Genomic DNA, 18,466 nt, shown 5'->3' on the forward strand with positions numbered 1-18,466 from the left:
TGCCAGGGGTCGCCTGTGTGGGAGACTGTCGGGGTAGAAGCACCTTCAGATGCCCCCGCGCTTGGTCGCAGTCCCCGCCCCTCCACCATCAAGGGACGCCCTGGAGACGCGAGCGTCGGCTCCTTGTGTCCCCTCTGTGGGTCTTCTGACACTACCTTCTGGTCGGCTCTTCCCAAAAGCCCAGTGAGGACTTCCCTGGTGGTTCAGTGCTTAAGACTCTGTGCTCCCAGTGGAGGGGACACGATTGGATCCCTGGTGGGGGAACTATGGCCCTGTATGCCCGTGGCGAGGCCAAGATGAAAGCAAAAGTCAGTGAGCCTGGTATCCTCTGCTCCCCAACCCCGAGCTGAGCTTGCCAGGTGGCGGGGCGCACCCGGGGCAGCACCATCGGACCCCAGAAATACCACTTTGGTGGCTTTCTGGGTTGTGGGGAGCCCAGAATGCTGAAGCCCTTCTATCTAGTCCTTTTTCGGGGTTTCTCAGGAAGGGGGCAGGTGACCCACACTTCACAGGCACAGGGGACAGAGCACCAGGGAGGAAGGTGGCCCTCTCAGACTCCAGGGTGCTTGAAAATGTGGGGATAGAAGCGGCTTAGACTGTGAGTTTCTGAAGGGCAAGGGCCTTGTGCAAGGACAAAGTGACGGCCACACTCCAGCTTGCCACAGCCCCACTGGGAGCAGCCCCCACCTGGTGGGCCCAGGTGCCTGTGATCAGCCCTAGCCCTATGCACACACCTGGGGCTTGGGGACTCTGGCTGCTTCTTGCAGGGCAGTGGCCCCAGGCTCCTCACCAGGCCCGTCACATTCTAAACAGAGCTGATTCGACCTGGGGAAGTATTTTATCTCAGTCCAAGGCGGCCAGGGGGCTTCTCTGCTTCTGTCTGGATGGGGCAGTAAAGACCTAGGGACAGGACAGATGTGGGCTTTACCCCACACTGGTCAGGAAATGCTCTAGACCCTCTCTAGAGGAATCCCAGGATCAGCCAAGTGTGGGTTCTGGAATCTGATGGGCCATCACATCCTCTGTTACTTGTCCCTCCCTAAGGCTTTGGAAAAGACCCTGATGCTGGGAAAGATTGAAGGCAGGAGGAGAAGGGAACGACAGGGGATGAGATGGTTGGATGGCATCACCAACTCAATGGACATGAGTTAGAGCAAGCGCCAGGAGTTGGGAGATGGACAGGGAAGCCTGGCGTGCTGCAGTCCATGGGGTTGCAGAGTTGGAAATGACTGAGTGCCTGAACTGAACTGAATTAAGGCTTCTGAGGCCCTCACCTCTGCGAAGAATTCTTAAGTCCTTGGTTTTGTAACCAGGTCTTACTCCTCTCTGCCCAGTTCCTGACACATAGTAGTTCCTCAATAATATTTGTTGAAGGAATTCTGCCCAGAGATGATTGCCACTCTTGCAGGGGAAGGGAGTGGGGGAGGGCAGGCAGAGGAAGTCAAAGTTCTCTATCCTACATGTTTACTAATAGTATCTTTTTTCCTTGAAAAATCAGTTTTCAAGAGTGGGCCTAAAAGGGGATGCATGTTTCAAAGTCATGTGGCTACCAGCACCAAAAAGTATTCATTTAGGGACCTCCCTGGTAGTTAAGTGATTAAGACTCAGCGCTTTCCACTGCAGGGGGTATGGATGAGTTTGGTCATTGGTCCTAGTCAGGGAACTTCAACACCCCACATGCCATATATGCAGTGCTTTAAAAAAAAGGTATTCATCCACCCACCAGCCCCAACGCTCTCCTTTTCCACTCAGTTAAGATGAAGGAGGCAGGACATGGTAAAATGTGCCCAGATGCGCCTTCCCCCCCCTTCAGCGCACAAGCTGTGGACGGTGATCAAGTGCAGACAGGATGGGACACAGGGAGGCAATGGGGGTCTTTAGGATCAGACTTTTCAGACTGGAAGAGACCTTAGCTTATCTAGGCCAACCTTCTCTGTTTTCTGGGTGCCCAGAGTCAAGGCGGCAAATTGTGGCAGTCAAACATCAATTCAGGTTCCATTCCAGCTCAGAGCCCTTTGCCTCACCTCTGTACTACCTTTTTTGGCCATAAGGGGGCACCCATGGGTCCTGGAAAAGACTATCCAGAAGGGTGCTTACTCATGCCAGTTGGACTTGTGCAGGAGGAGGGCTGGAGCAGGTCATAAAAAGAAAATCAGTTCTCTCTGATAAGACTTTCTTGCTAAAACCCAGTTGAGCTTGAATCAACAAACAAGGTCCAGGGTGGGAGTAGCCCTGAAGGGGGATGGGAGCAAACTTACTCCAGGCCATTTTTCAGCTTCATTACTTCACAGGGTTTATAACCTGTTGCAGAAAATGTTCTTGTGTGTATAATTCAAACAAACTCTGTTTTCCTATTCCCTCGGTTAGTACCCTGTTGCGACAAGCCTGGGCTGATGACAGGCAGCTCCCATGTGATGATGACCTCAGGGAAGGCACCGGCGAAAAGAATATGTGTGTGGGGGGGGAGCTCTGACCTGCAGGCCCCATGCACAGGCCAACAGGGACCAGGGGTGGCCTGGCAGGTGGCCCAGCCGGCTCCTTACCCCACGGCTGACGCCTCTGACACAGCAGGGAGAAAAGAATGACAGGAGAGGGGAGTGAAAGGGCTTCTGTTGCGAAAGCAGCTCCATTTCACAGAGGTCTTGGGGCCCTGCCCAGCAACCCTTCCTCCCCACATCTGATGGCTGGCTCCCTGCACCCAACACTGATCTTCCAGTTGAGATACAGGGTGGGGCCAAGGAGGGAGGAGACCCTCGAGCAGGCCCTGAGCAGGCAGAGGTCTCTCAGCCTTGAGTGATTCTAGGGCCCAAGCCAGGGGCTCCCCTCCAGTTCTCTGCACAGGTTCCCCACCCAACATTTAATCTGTCCATGCCCTGCATCCGGGCCCACACCTCCGCCTGGCCCTCTGTCACAACTCCTTCTCTCTCGAGGCCCTTCTTGCCAAGGTTCCAGGCAGCAAGGGGCCCAGCAACCTGTGCTGGGGGCAGCCCTTAGGGCAAAGGCTGGGCCACCTGGGAAGAAGGGGGAGCAGGAGGGACTCGGAGGAGGGGCGAGCTCTCCGGAACGGTCTGGAGAGTGATGGATAAAGAGATCACATGGGAGGCATCCAGGCTGGACTTAAGGGTCCAGTGTCTTGAGCTGTAGCAGCAGCAAATAGGCAGGCGGCTGAGCCAAGCCGGCCACAACAGACCAGAGCTGGGCTCAGACCCACCTTCCTAGGCCCCAGGGGCTCTGGTGCCCAAGGGAAAAGTTAGGAGGACCTGCTCCTGGATTCTGCTCATTGGAAGGAACCCTGAGTGTTTGGAGGCCAGCCTCTGAGTCCCAGCTCCTGGTTGAGTCCTGACCTGCAGAGCCGGGATGGCCTTCGGGTCAGGCCTGCTGGGCAGCCCTTCAGCCCAGCCTCTGACGAAGCAGCCAGATGTCCGCTTCCTGGGCTGAGGCAGGACTCGCTGACTTCAGGGCTCAGAAGCTACTCACACAGGTGAGTGACCCCGGGGCTCAGACGCTGGTCACATACATGATCTCGACACGCAGCCGCTTCTCAGGACTGTCCGTGTCCTCCATGGCGAGGCCCTGCTCTGGGGCAGCTGCTGGGATGGCTCCTTTGGCCTCAGCCCGTGGGCCCTGCCGCTCCTTCTTGCCCAGGACACAGAAACTGCCGCTCATGAAGAGGGCGGCTGAGACGAGGAAGAAACTTGACATGTAGAAAACGTAGCTGAAGTCGTTGGTGGCGTCCAGGAGGAGTCCTGGGGGCACAGAGAGCAAGTCAGGTCACTGCCCGGGACTACCGGGTCCCCACACCCCCTAAACCGTGTGCTCTGTGAGGGCAGGGGTTCTGTCCCTGCCGCCTCCCCAGCACTGGCTGGTACCCCGTTGGCATTCGTTAGGTATTTGTTGAATGAAAGGAAAGAGAAGCAAACCAGCCTTGGCCTGGGCAGCCAGTCCTCGGGCCGGAAGAGCACTTCAGGGCATGGTTCCTTCTCCCTTAGTGGCAGGCGGCCAAGGACTCGAGGGCCAGTGGCGCCTGGGGCATCTGCTCAGCCATGCCCTGGGCCCTCGTCAGCTCTCCCCGCTCGTCAACCCTGGAGAACTCCCTTGAAAACTGGGACTCCCAGTGTCACACGCGGCAGGGGTGGAGGGGGTGGGGTGGGGAAGTCCCCGTCATCTGACTGTGATAAGCACGCTGTCTGTCGACTGTTACCCCCCAAGCCCAGCACCGCAGGCTCCACACACCTCCCCCTTCACTCTGAATGTCACACGCTCAGTTGCCCAGCACGGCCACGCCAGTGGCTCTCTGCTTCCATATCTGTCTGCTTCCCTTCCAGCACGAAATCACCACCATGATCACAAAGGTGCCTCTTTGCCCCAATCCTCGACTCTTCCACCAGAGGCTGAGCCCTGAGCGGTGGGGACCAGTGCTGTGTGTCCAGCCCTGCCCACCCGGTGACTGGCACGGGGGAGGGACAGTTACAGCTGGCGTTCTCAGCTGCGTTTTGCAGACGACACTGTGACTCACAGAAGGAGCATGACTTGCCCAGGGCCCTCAGGCAGGAAGAGGGAGGAGTAGGATGTTAATAGCAGAAACCACGCGTACACAGCTTCTACCACGTGCCACGCTCTCTGCTGACCTCTTTGCTGCATGACCTGTGATCCCCACAAACAAGCCTATGAGGTGGATTCTATTGTCATCCCCACTTTGCTGATAAGAGAACAGAGGCACAAAGGGGAAGACAAGAACTGAGGTAGGTCTGGTACCAAAAGCCTTATTTTTGACTGTTTATACCATGATCGCCAGCTGGGGAACAGGCTGTGGCCAGTCCCCCGAGGTGATTGAGAAAATCACAAATAGGGGCTTCCCTGGGGGCTCAGATAGTAAAGAACCTGCCTACAATGCGGGAGACCAGGGTTTGATCCCTGGGTTGGGCAGATCCCCTGGAGAAGGGCATAGCAACCCACTCCAGTATTCTTGCTGGGAAAATCCCATGGACAGAGGGGCCTGGCGGGCTTCAGTCCACGCGGTCGCAGAGAGTCGGACACGAGTGAAGCGACATGGCACGCAGGCACCCCACCCAGGCCACCCCCTGCCTGCCCTCCCTTCCCAGGAGCCTCACCAGCCAGCGGCGGGGAGATGAGAATGGAGATGCTCTCCAGGACGGTGAAGAGTCCCAGGGCGCTGGAGAACCGGTCCATGGGCACAATGTCCATGAGGACCTGGAAGAGCAGGGCACCGATGCCGCTCATGGACACGCTATACACCAGGCAGTAGCCCACCAGCACCCGGAAGTCGGCCGACGCCACGCACACCAGGTTGGTGAGCCCGTTGAGCAGGGCCGCCAGGCTGAACAGGTACTTGCGGTGACCTGCAAACTCCCGGCGGCCCGCCACCAGCCCAGCCATGGGCCGCAGGAAGATGTTGCTAAAGCCGATGACGGAGATGAGCAGGGCCGCCTTGTGTTCATCCACCCCGTGCCGAACGGCGTACGGGACCAGGAAGACGTGGGGCAGCGGGAAACCCATGATCATCCAGACAACCCCCAGCGAGTACACACGGTAGCCCACGTTGTCCCGCAGGACGTCAAAGGCCAGGTGGCGCCGGATGGCCCGGCCACACGCCGCTGGGCAGCCTGGCGAGGGTCTCTTGGAAGGCGAGGGGAGGCCTTCTCTGGCCTCCCGGGTCACGCTGGCAGGCACGGGCCTCACGACGGCCCCGCAGACACAGCAGTGGAGAAGGACCCCGCCGAAGATGAGGAAGGTGCCTCGCCAGCCCAGCTCCTCCAGGAGGTAACGGGAGAGCAGCGGCCAGAGCATGATGCCCAGGGAGACGCCCGCCGAGGCCAGCGCGTTGGCCAGCACCCGCCAGCGGGTGAAGTATAGTCCCAGCACGGTGATGCTCGACTGAAAGCTGAAGCACATGCCCAGGCCTGTGGAGGGAGAGTGGGGGACCAGCTCCAGGGCACACCCAGCGTGGGGACCCTGGGGTCACGTCCCGGGTCTGTCCTCCTTCCGTTCCAGCCCAGACCCACTTCCAGGTGCCCAGGAGTTTCAGATGGAATCAGCCCACCACACCACCTCCCTGGAAGCATCCCGCCCCCCATCAGATCTGCCCTCCCAAGGTTGCCGGAGGGGGGAACATCCCTGTTCCCACGGGCAAGGCACCAGGGGATGTTCAAACACCCAGATTGGGTGAAGTCTCTCCCCTGCTTAACACCTTCCAGAGATTTCCCTTCACACAGAGGAAAAAAGCCAAAGTATTTACTCTGCCCTGGAAGGCTCTACACGGGCTGGCCCCTGGCCACGTCTGGGTGCCATCTCAGGCCACTCGCCATGATAAAGCCCTATCAGCCGCACGTCCCTCCAGCAACTTCCCTTTCCCAGGTGCATCCATTTTCTCCTCTTTACTGTTAACAGATCATTCTCCTCCACTGTGATTTCTTCCGTGAAAACAAAACTCTCTCTTGACCCCAGTCTCTTCTGGATACCGGCCTGTGTCTCTGTTCCCTTATATCAAAATTTCTTGGAAATCCTGTCTCCACTGTCTTCAATTTCCTCCTTCCTGTTCTTTCTTTTTTTCGGCAATATTACACGGCTTGTGGGATCGCAGTTTCCCAAGCAACTCAGGCCATGGCAGTGAAAGCCCAGAATCGTCCTAGGCCACCGGGCAACTCCCCTATTGTTCTCTTTTGAACAAATCAGACTTTCATCCTTACCTCTGCTCCAGAATTATCAAGGCTGCTGCCCTCCACATTACAAAGTCACAGATGGAGTCTGATGCCCACTCAATGTGATCCATCAGTGGCTTCACGGTCCCTCCCTCCTCCTCCTCCTGGAGCATTTTCCTCACTTCCTTTGTCAAGAAACCCCTCTCCTGGTTCTCCTCCCACCTCTCTGTCACTTCTTCCTGCCCAGGCCGCGAACCACTGGAGTGTCCGTGTCCTGGGCCCCAGACCCCAGTCTTTATCATCCGTCCTCCCTCATTCCCTTAGTGACAGCAGGGTGATAACCTCATCTCAAGACCTGAATACTAGGGGTCTCAGGACTCCCCAGCTGGCCACTCCAGCTCAGGGCCAGACCAGGTGTGTCCAAACCTGAGCTTCCCACCCGCCCGTGAACCTGCTCTTCCCCTTGAGTCTGCATCATAGTTAGTGGCCACCCCTCTCTTCCATTCCACCCCTGGTATCACCCTTGGCTCTTGGGTCATCCTGGCATCCTTCTCTGCACCTCACCTGCAATCCTGAACGAGACCCTCTCCCATCGCCTCCATTGCGTCACGCTGGTTTAAGGTTGCAGCCGCCTCCTGCTGGGTGATGACCATTCCCCCCGCCTGTTCTTTGCTCTCAGCCTAGCCTCCTGTGGTGTGCTCACACCACCACAGCTAGGGCCCTGCCTGCGTGCATGCTTGCTAAGCTGCTTCAGTCATGTCCGACTCTTAGGGACCCTATGGACTGTAGCCCACCAGGCTCCTCTGTCCATGGGATTCTCCGGGCGAGAATACTGGAGTGGGTTGCTATGCCCTCTCCTCCAGGGGATCTTCCTGACCCAGGGATCGAATCCACATCTCTTACATCTTCTGCACTGGCAAGTGGGATCTTTACCACTAGCACCCCCTGGGAAGTCCCCAGAGTAGTACCTAGTTCTTCACAAACAGCGGCTGAATGACGTCCCTCCGCCCAAACCCCTCACAGGGCTTCCCATCTCACTACAAAGCCTTTGAGGAACTAAACCCTATCTGGCCTTCCCTGCTGCCACACCGCCCCACCCCCCCATCTCCTTGACCTTTGTTCATGCCCTTCTACCCTATTGGGCTTCCCTGGTGGCTCAGTGGGTAAAGAATCCACCCGCAATGCGGAAGACTTGGGTTCGATCCCTGGGTTGGGAAGATCCCCTAACCCACTCCAGCATTCTGGCCTGGAGAATTCCATGGACTATACAGTCCATGGGGTCCCAGAGTTGGACGCTTTCACTTTCACTTCTATCCTATCGGTGTCCTCAGTGCTCCAAGAGCATTCCTGGGCCTTTGGTCTTACTGCTCCTTCTGGAATGTTCTTCCCTGGGGAGCCTGGTGGCAGATGCCTCACCTCCTTCTTGCCAAATGTCACCTTCTCTGCTCTAAGGCCTTCTCTGACAGCTCTGCTGAAAGCAGCAAGCTGGGACTTCCCTGGTGGTCAGAGTTAAAAGACTCCATGCTTCCACTGCAGGGAGTGCGGGTTCCACCCCTGGTCTGACAACCGAGATCCGACAAGCCTCAGGCACAGCCAAAAAAAAAAAGCAGCAACCTCCCCCAACCCTGCTATATCTTTTGCACTGGCTGTTTTAGTTATTCCATCTCTTTACTTGTCTAATCTCTGCCCAACCCCACCCGGACAAGGACACCATGGCATCAGCTGTCCTGTCTTCCTGGGCACTTGTCAGGACTGACCCTCATTACTTATCTGTTCATTGTTCCTCTGCCTCGAGTGGCTGTGAGCAGCCCCAGAGGATTCGGAGCTTTGCCCGCCCTGTTCACCACGCCTGGCCCTTTTCAGTCTCGTACCCAGTACCCACCCAGTAACTCTCGAAAAGGAATGACAGTCACCTGTGATGAATCCTGCCGTGAGGTAGAGCTGGCCGAGGGTGTGGCAGAAGGAGCCGGCCACCATGCCCAGGCTGGCCAGCATGCCGCCCAGCATCATCGTCGCTCTGCAGCCAAAGCGTCCCACCAGGATACTACACAGGGGGCCTGTGGGGAGGGGGCAGGCGGCAGGTGACAGCTGAATGATGAGGTCAGAGGAAGGGAGGGGGCTTGGGAGGGGGTTCCAGGAGGAACTAGCAGGTGGCTTAAAGGGCACAAGCCCCAGGGCTGCCCTGGGGGCTCAGTGGTAAAGAATTCACCTGCCAATGCATGAGACACGGGTTCAAATCCCTGATCCGGGAAGATCCCACATGCCGTGGAGCAATGAAGCCCATGCACCACAACTACAGAGCAATGAACCTGTGCTCTACAGCCCGGGAGCCTCAACTACCAAAGCCAGTGTATCCTAGAGCCTGTGCTCCACGACGAGAAGCCACCACATTGAGAAGCCCGCACACAGCAGCTGGAGAGGAGCCCCCACTCGCTACAACTAGAGAAAAGCTTGCATAGCAACAGAGACAGCACAGCCCAAAATAAATAATAAGTGCGTGCGTGCTATCACTCAGTCGTGTCTGACTCTGCAACCTATGAACTGGAGCCCGCCAGGCTCCTCTGTCCATGGGATTTCCCAGGCAAGAATACTGGAGTGGGCTGACATTTCCTCCTCCAGGGGATCTTCCTGACCCAGGGATCGAAACCTGGATCTGCTGTGTCTCCTGCATTGGCAGGTGGATTTTTTTTTATCATTGAACCACCCGGGGAAGCCCTCAATTAAAAAAAAGGCACAGGCACAAGTCCTGGAACACACAAGCCTGGTTCTGATCCCCACCCTGCTCAAGACTGGCTCCAGGCCGAGCACGGCCAGTCCCTCTCTAGGCCTTGGTTTCCTCCTGCAGAGGCTGAGGGGTCAGGCGGGGTGATGTCTGAGCAGCTGTGAGGTGAGGTGCTGCAAATATTCACTTTCATCCTGACCAGGATCCCCAGGGGGACAGACTAAGGCCCTTCACTGCACTGACCAGAGGCTGCATCCATCTGGGTGAAATCGTGACCTGGGTGGACGCCCCTCGCAGGGGCTGGTCTCAGTGGACCACAGTCCCAGGGCAGCTACATCACGGTGAGCACCTCCAGTCCCTGTTCCCCACTCCCCCATCCTCAGGAGGACTACCTGCAGTCCTCCCATCATCCTTCAATCTGTTCAGGGTGGGCAACCGGGGCCTTGGGCTACCCTGCACCACCTCGCTCCGGCCTCTGGAGAAAAGTGGGTGGGGAACCTTCTCCCGTCCCCCATTCCCTCCAGCCCCCACCAAAGTCTTGCATCACTAGACGTTTGGCTTCTGGTGAAGAGGGGCCTGTCCTCCCCCACCTCTACCCTGAGCTGCTTTCTCATCAGTGCAGACCCAGAGTAGAAGTGAGCCAGTCCTGGCCGGCTGCTCCTTGACAACTCACAGGGCCCCATTCGCCAAACACCTTGCCCGTGCCGCCCTGCCCTCCCAAATACATACAGTAGAGTTTCTCCAGAGTTAACTCTCCCAGAGCGCAGCCAAAGGGACAGAGAAAGTGTGTGTGTACACGCAATGTGAGTTTGGCTGCTTGGTGTGGCTGTGAGCCAGTCTGAGTGTGGGAGTAATAGTGGAAGTGAGTGGCCCATCCTCAGACATAATCAAGGAGAGGCAGCCACAGAGGGAGAGGTGAGGCTTTGAAATGGACATGACCGCTGACCCACACACCTTTCCCACCCCCATACTTTGACCTGACTTTGGAAAGGTGACATTGGGGAAAACCCTGAGTCATCATGTGTGGGGCGGGGGCTGGGATGTGTGCCAGCTTAGCTGAGATAGCAGAGGGTGCTGGGGTGGGGCACTGGGAGGCAAATGTTCCCTCTGCATGGGCACGGTATCTGCCCCAAACTCACTCTACAGCATGGGCAAGGCCTTGGATACTCCGTGCTGGCTTGTCTTCATCTCTAAAATGTGTGGGTTTGGGGGGTACTTAGGATCAAGGATACTTTCAAGTTTAAAATTTCCACAATACTCCGAATGAGCACAGACTAAAGGCGTGTGTGCGTATGTAAGACAGACACATAGGAGTCCTAGGCCGACAGGAATGTTGTCATGCCTCCTGGGCGTGAGTCTAAAGCTGGCTGGGGAGCGGGGTCCCCACTGAATGCCGGGTTCCTAGTCCCTGGCCCAGACCCCTCTCCGGTTGCAGAGAAGGGGCCATCTGAGATTCACGCTTCTGCCCATGCTTGTTGGCTGAAAGGCTGTGTGGTCTGAGCCAGGCCTGGCCTTGCTCCTTGCCCCGAGCCCATGCCCCAAGCAGCAGGTTCAGGGGTCATGTCAGTGAAGGTGGCTCCTAGCCCAGGCTGACTTCCCTCCCGGTGCCGGTGGAGGGTGGGGAGATGGATCACCTCAGACAGGCAACCACGGGTGGGGAGAGCCCAGCGGGCTGTCCAGTCGAGCCCCAGCAGAGGTCACTGCCCATGGAGTCTCCCTGGAGACCTCCCAGGAGTCAGGGGGCAGGCCTGCGAGCCCAAGGCTACCGTGGAGAACCCACCCGGGCCCCTTCCCTTTCCCTGGGGTCAAGGTGAGCCCTTTGCATCTCTGGAGAAGGCAACCAGGAACCGAGGGGACCACTCTCCATCTCCACAGCCCTCTGCTTCCTGGTCAGAGATGGGGTTCTCGCTCTGCCCCCCTCTTGCTCCTGGGGTCCTTCTCCAGCCCTGCTTCCTGTCCTGAAGCCCTGATGAGGGCTGCTTCTACTGCCCGAGCCCTCAGACCTGGCGGGACCCCGTGATCTTCTCTGCAACCCTGTGTGGGAGGTGGGCAGCCTGGGGCTGCTGGCTGTTACCCACAAATGGCAGGGGGAAAAACTGAGGTTCCGAGAGATCACCCCGCGGGAAGCCTCGCCGTTCTGTGCCGAGGGCCCCCACACTCCTACTGTCTGGCTTGATCCTCCCACACTCATCAGGAGAACCGGCTTTACATCTTGGGGGCCTCCCTGCCCTGTGCCCCTCCCCGGCCCAGTCCAACCAAGCCCAGCCCCACAGGATCCTAGGCGGGGGAACTGGCCCTGCTGAAATCAAGATGACATCCCAGGAATTCACAGCACCAGGCAAAACCTGTGGCCCCAGAGAGAGGGACCCAGGAGGCCAGAGAGGTTGCGGCTGCCTCCCTTCCCCCCAGGGCTCCTTCTGATCCCTCCCAGCATCCCAGCCCACACCCGGTCCCCACCCCCCCGCCCTGCCCTGCTCACCCCCTGCATGGAGCATGGCTGTCAGGATGGAGGGGAACCAGGAAGTCTCGCTGTTGCTGGCCTGGAACTCACGCTGCAGTTCGGTGAAGAAGATGCCGATGCACGTGGGGAAGCCCAGGGTGAGGCCCTGTGTCACCACGGAGGCCAGCAGCACCACCCAGGCCCAGCAGCCCTCGGAGCGCTCCAAGGCCTGGGGCATCCTTGGCTACGAGTGCTGCGGCCACAGCCTGACCGCCACCCGGGTCGCCTGGGGAAGGGACAGAAGGGAGCTGCCGGCCGGCCCTGGCCCCCCTGCCGCCGTGGCTGGGCGGCTGGACCCGTCCCTTCCTCTCACCCCGGCACCGGGTTCGGCAGAGGGGCGCCGCCCCCTGGGAGGTGGCCAGAAGTCCATGCACTGGCCTTGGCATCGCCTTTCCCCTACTTCTCAGAGCCAGCCTGGCAGGAGGGACAGGAGGGGCCGGCAAGTGAGCCGCTGTGGGCCCGCGCGGGCGGGCGGAACGCTTTCCAGCTGTGCCGTCATCTAGGGGTCAGCAGGTGGGGCTGCCCGCCCGGCCCAGCTGAGGCCGCGGCGCCGGCGAGCGCGGTAACTGCCGGGAGAGGAGCCGCCGTCTGGAGCCGCTCAGCCCCGGGCCGCACAGGCACACAGTGACACCTCTCCAAACGTCCCGAACAGCCGACCTGCTTCCCGCGCCCGGGCACAGCCAGGCTCACAGTCAGAGCCGCGCTGACGGCCCGGGAGCCTGCGGGCGGGGCGGCCGAGCGGACGGCCGCGGCACAAGGCGCGCCACAGCGCAGCGGCCACGGCGCAGCGTCCGAGCCGAGCCCAGGCTCCCTGCAGCGTCCCTGTCACCGCGCTCCCGCTCACCGCCAAGAGGCCGCCCACCGCCACAGAGAGGCCTGTCCCCGCACGGGCTTCTCTGAGCACACCACACCACACAGCACACCACACACACACACACTCACACACCACACACACACCACACCACATACCACACACACCACACAGCACACCACACACACACACACTCACACACCACACCACATACCACACACACTACACACCACACCACACACCACACACACACACACACCACACACATCCCACACAATACACACACACACCACACACACACCACACTCACACACACACACACACCACTCACACACACACCACACCATACACACACCGCACACACGACACACACCCATACACACCACACACACACCACACACTCACAACATACACTCACACACCACACCCATACACACCACACACACACACCACACACACACACCACATACTCACACACCACATACACACCACACACCCACACACACCACACCACACACACACCACACTCACACCACACACACTGCACCATACACACAACACACACACAACACACACTCACACAACACACACAACACACAACACACGCCCCACAGTTACACAGAGGAGAGGCCTGTCCCCACAGGGGCTCCTCTGAGCACACCACACCACACACACACACACACACACCACACACACACACCACGCAACACATATCCCCACACACACACCCCACACACCACACGCCCCACGGTCACACAGAAGAGAGGCCTGTCCCCGTGTGGGCTTCTCTGAGCACACCACACAACACACGCACCCCACACACAACACAGATACACACACCACACACACACATACCACACACAGCACACATACCACACACACAGAGCACACATAAACACACCACACATGCACACATACACCACACACACACCACATACCACACAAACACACACCACAGAACACATACCACAGACACAACACACAACACAGCATACACCACATGCCACATAACACACGCCCTACAGTCACACAGAGGAGAGGCCTGTCCCCGCAGGGGCTCCTCTGAGCACACCACACAACACACACACACACACCACACACACCCACCACACACCCACCACACACACCACACACACACACCACACATACTACACGCCCCACGGTCACACAGAAGAGAGGCCTGTCCCTGTGTGGGCTTCTCTGAGCACACCACACAACACACGCACCCCACACACAACACAGATACACACACCACACACACACATACCACACATACCACACACAGCATACATACCATGCAACACACACCACATACCACAATACACACACCACATATACCACACACAGAGCACACATAAACACACCACACATGCACACATACACCACACACCACACAAACACACACCACACAACACATACCACAGACACAAACCACACAACACAGCACATACCACATACCACACGCCCCACAGTCACATAGAGGAGAGGCCTGTCCCTGCCAGGGCTTCTCTGAGCACCCCACAAAACACACAAACACACCACATACCACACACACAGCACATATACACACAGCACACACATAACACACAACACATACCACATGCACACAGCACACATATACACAGCACATCCCATGCAACACACACGACACATCCCATACACACAACACATACCACACACACACAGCACACATGCACATACCGCACATACACACACCACACATACCACACACACAACACACACAGCACAGATACACACACCACACAACACAGACACAACACACAACACACACCACACATAACACACATAAAACATAACACACAACACACAGAACATAGACAGTCACACATGAATGTACAGAAAGGGGCACAAGCACAGACATACAAAGAACACAAACATATGTAACACCGGTGCATACACAGTCACACAGGAATGCGTAGAAAGATACCCATTCACACAGATGGGCACAGTTACACACATAGACATGCACTTCTGTAGATACACATGCAGACACATACACAGACACACACCACATAGACAGGCAGGGAAAAACACACGGAATCACCCAGGCACACAGAGTTACATGCAGACCCACACTTACACACAGAAAAATCCAGAGACACACGGACACACACAGTCAGTCACACGTTTGTTCAGGAGGGCATAGACATACACAGAGATACACATGCTCAGGCATACACATATGCAGAAGCACACCTAGAGAGACAGTCAGGCAAGCCCAGAGACAGACAGACAGACACATGCTACACAGACAAACAGACACACACAATCAAACAGGGTCACATGCTATGCAGACAGACACACACCCCCTCACATCTTTGGCTCAGTCCTACCTTGGTTCCTCGCCACCACCAGGGTCCCTGCCCTCATCACGGAAGCTGCCTTATCCAGGCCTCGACGCCCAGCCTCCTCCCCAAATGCAAAGCCCTTTTCCAGTCCCCTCCATCCTGACTCTCCCCCTGCTCCCAGGCCTGCAGGGCCCCGACCTCATCCACGCCAGGCAGTAGGAGCAGTCCCGGGAGCTCCTGTTCCCACAGCCTGCCTCCTTTCTGCCCCAGGCCCTGAAGATCCATGGAAACTCAGGAAACTATCAGAAATACGAAACCCCTCTTCCTGCCCAGCCCAGCACCCCACACCTTCCCCGCAGGCCCTGGAGCTTCAACACAGCACCCAAGCTGGATCCAGCCTAACTGCCTCCTTCCTGGGCTCCAACCCCTAACCTTTCTCCGGCATAGGCCTATTCCCTCCCCAGAGGACCCCCAGGGGCCCTGCCATGGTGAGTAGCTCATTCATCCTAGCCTGGGAGAGTGAGTGTGTGAGTGAGTGAGTGTGAGTGTGCGTGTGTGTGACCTTGAGTCCTGTGTGTGGGCTGGGAACACCTCCTGCCCGCCTGGCTCCTGCACGTGCCACTGGCCCTAGAGATCCCCCAGCCCCGATTCTCCAGCTCGGCTCCAAGCTTGGGGGCAAACCTCAGATCCTCTTCCAGCAAACTGGCTCTCACCCCTACCAGGATTTCTCTTCCCTCAGCAAGTAGAAAGGCCACGGATGCCACCTGATCCCGCCTGTGAATGTCAAGTCTCCCTACCCTGCTCCAGTGCTCACCCCTCCTCCACACACCCGGACCCCTCCGTCTTCCTGGACTTGCCACTTTTCACCCTCCTCCCAGAAGGGCCATCAGCCTTCCCTCCGGCTGGTCCCTCACCACAGCGCCCCACCCCCGGCACCCCCAAGCCCCTTCCGAGCAGCAGGCTGTCTCTGACCAGAGGTGGCAGGGAGAAGTAAGACGGGAGAGGAGACACGTGGGGGCCCCCAACCCCCCTGCCCAGCTCTGGTCCCCTCTCCTTCGCCCTTGCCTCCTGCCCCTCCATGCAGAGGCTTCTGGTGCCCTTATCAGCAGTTACTCCTCTGAGCCCCCCCTCCAGTGAACTCTGTCCAGACTTCTGACCTTCACCCTGCACCTACCTTCCCTCGGAACCTTTCAGTGGAGCTGGTTTCTCCTCCCTCCAGGCCTCTGGGGATAATCAGAGCCCAGGAAACCCCAAGCACCTTTGTTCTCTCTTTACCCTGGCCCCCCTTTAGGAGCTGGCTTGCAGACTTCGGCCTTCTCCAAGGAGGCTGTGCCCTCCCATACAGCCCCCATGCAACTCCCAGGTCACACGCATAGCTTTTCTCTCCTGTTGGTCCTCCAGCACCCCCTCCCCAAGCCAGCTGGTCCCGCCTCAGGAACTTGGTTGCCGAGATTCCAAAATCCTCAGCCAGAGAGAAGTCCAGTCGGTCCTTCAGGAGTCAGCCCCAGCGGCATCTCCACGAAGCTATGCTGACCCCCAACTCTAGGCCCTTTCCTGTACTCCTCTCCTTAATAGCGTTCACACCAAACTGGAGTGGATCCTTCCGTGTTTATCGCTGTCACCCGCACTTCTCCTCCCTCTTCCACACTATGAGCAGGGAGGGACCTGTTCACAGCCGCCCACCTGGCCTCCACCTGAGCACAAAAGGTAATATCAATGTGACTCACCTGTGTTCCCCGGGGGGGCAGGCAAGCCCAGGAACAAGGGTGAGCTGGTTTCCGGGCAGGCAGGTCCATTCCAGAAGACTCAAGCGGAACAGAGCAGCAGTGTGGGCTCTGGTTCCGCCTCTGCCCCGGCAGAGAAGCCGTCTTCCCTTTGTACCTGGAACCAGGAGTCATGATCACCGCCTGGCCTGGCTTATGGTTGGGGCAAGGAGGGAGACGGGGCTGGAGCTGCTTCACTCTCACTTCCCGGGACTGGAGGTGAGCAGCTTGCCACGGGACCTGCTGCCCAGAGAGAACGACCGTCTTCATGCCCAGGTGACCCAAAGCTGGCTGTGTGGATGGAAGTTCAGATGACATCTCCTGTCCTTCTCCCATGACACACAGTGCCCAGTCTGTTTTTTAGGGCTTCCCATCTTATGCCAGGAGACTGGTCAGGCCCTCAGAATCCATCCCCGCCCCCCGCCCCGAGCTTGCAGGCAAAAAAGGGCAGTGATGCTCTCACGCAGAGGTCTGGGATTAGGGTCCTGGTGTGCAAGGGCCTCGCCCTGGACCTCTGCTCTCTCCTCCTGGCGGAAGAGCTGGTGAGAGGAAAACAAGGAACTATCAGCTTTACTAACAGCGGAAGGATGGCCAGACCCTGGAGACCCCCTCCCTCCCCAGGCTCCACACCAGGCAGGATGCCCAGCCTGAAGCCCAGGGCAGAGGACAGGCAGGAGCGAGGTTCCTGCCGGACAGGGGAGCAGCGCGAGCCAGCCTGAGCTTGGGGTGGACAAGCCCTCAGATTCCTGGACCTGGCAGGAGCCCAGGGAAGGAAGAAGGCGGTTCCAGAGGTGGGCCAGCTGGAGCCGGTCACCCTCCTCCCTTCTCTGCCTCCAAAGGTGCCCCCACCACCCAGACAGGGGCCCCGGCTGACCACGGCCCGGAAGGGGGATGGGCGAGGCAGCGGGAACCTCATGACCTCTTGCCACCCTGGCACATTCCCTGCCGTCCGGATCAGTTTCCACAGGGCTTGCTTCCCACCCTCCCCCTCACGGCGGATCTCCTCTGGGTGGGGCTTCTGGGACGTCCAGGCAGCGTCCCCCGTGGAGGTTTCAGCCCAGGCCTTGGGTGGTGCCTGTCCCCTCACCCACCAGGCCATGGGGGTCCCCAGCCATCCCAGGCTGGAGCGGCCCGCGGGACCCGGACAAGGAACTTTTCTGGATCCTCACCCCCAACAGGCTGGGAAAGGGCCCCGGAGGCCCCCGGCGGGGCGGGTCCGCGACGGCGCCCACGGGGACCCCGGCGCGGGAAGACACCTCGGGGGCCGTGGGGGGGCCTGGAGAGCCTGCTCACCGGCTCGCACGGGCCCGGCGGAGGGGCGGCTCCACTCCCGCCGAGCGCGGCTTCCTGCGGCCCGGCCCGCCCGCGGAGGAGGCGGCAGGACGCCTGGCGGCAGCGGGGACCGAAGGGCGGGCGCAGAGCGCGGGTGGGCGGGACCACCTCCGCGTCTCCGGGAGCCGGGCGGGAGGCCTCGGGGCTAGGCCGGGGGCGGGGGGGGGGGGGGAGCGGGGAGGCGGTGGCGGGCAGACACCGCTGCTCGCTAGCTCGCCCCCTCCTCCGAGTGGTGCGGACCGCTCCAGCAGCCCCGGCCCGGCTCCCGGCGCCTAGGGGCGCATTGGTATGTAATTAACAAGTAATTGGCGTAGCCCACCTGCTCACTATCCAGCTTGTTGATTTTCCCGCTCTGATTCCGGGGCCCCGG

General features: G+C 58.8%; 1 protein-coding gene across 3 annotated transcripts; it reads right to left on the minus strand.

Moving 5' to 3' along the window:
- Window positions 1–2,593: 2,593 nt before the first annotated feature.
- SLC16A5 (solute carrier family 16 member 5) lies at window positions 2,594–16,882 on the minus strand. Of its 3 annotated transcripts, none has more exons than XM_043905560.1 (5): window positions 16,729–16,881; window positions 11,861–12,107; window positions 8,573–8,716; window positions 5,112–5,921; window positions 2,594–3,746 (listed from the first exon to the last, which is right to left on the minus strand). In XM_043905560.1, the coding sequence occupies exons 2-5, from the start codon at window positions 12,057–12,059 to the stop codon at window positions 3,499–3,501; spliced, it is 1,401 nt and encodes a 466-aa protein (XP_043761495.1). In that variant the 5' UTR covers window positions 12,060–12,107; window positions 16,729–16,881; the 3' UTR covers window positions 2,594–3,498. The 3 variants fall into 3 exon arrangements, with proteins under 3 accessions (XP_043761495.1, XP_043761496.1, XP_043761497.1); XM_043905561.1 differs by lacking the exon at window positions 16,729–16,881 and adding an exon at window positions 16,176–16,705; XM_043905562.1 differs by lacking the exon at window positions 11,861–12,107 and having other exon boundaries at window positions 16,729–16,882.
- Window positions 16,883–18,466: the final 1,584 nt, after the last annotated feature.

Source organism: Cervus elaphus, chromosome 5 (genome assembly GCF_910594005.1).
Source record: "Cervus elaphus chromosome 5, mCerEla1.1, whole genome shotgun sequence".
In the NCBI taxonomy this organism is placed as follows: Eukaryota; Metazoa; Chordata; class Mammalia; order Artiodactyla; family Cervidae; genus Cervus; species Cervus elaphus.

Excerpts from the sequence above, each read along its gene's own strand:
- SLC16A5 (XM_043905560.1), bottom strand. The coding sequence starts at position 12,059 with ATGCCCCAGGCCTTGGAGCGCTCCGAGGGCTGCTGGGCCTGGGTGGTG. Across the intron at positions 8,717-11,860 it reads AGCCATGCTCCATGCAGGGG|GCCCCCTGTGTAGTATCCTG; the intron begins GTGAGCAGGGCA and ends CCCTCCCCACAG. Across the intron at positions 3,747-5,111 it reads CATCTCCCCGCCGCTGGCTG|GACTCCTCCTGGACGCCACC; the intron begins GTGAGGCTCCTG and ends CTGTGCCCCCAG.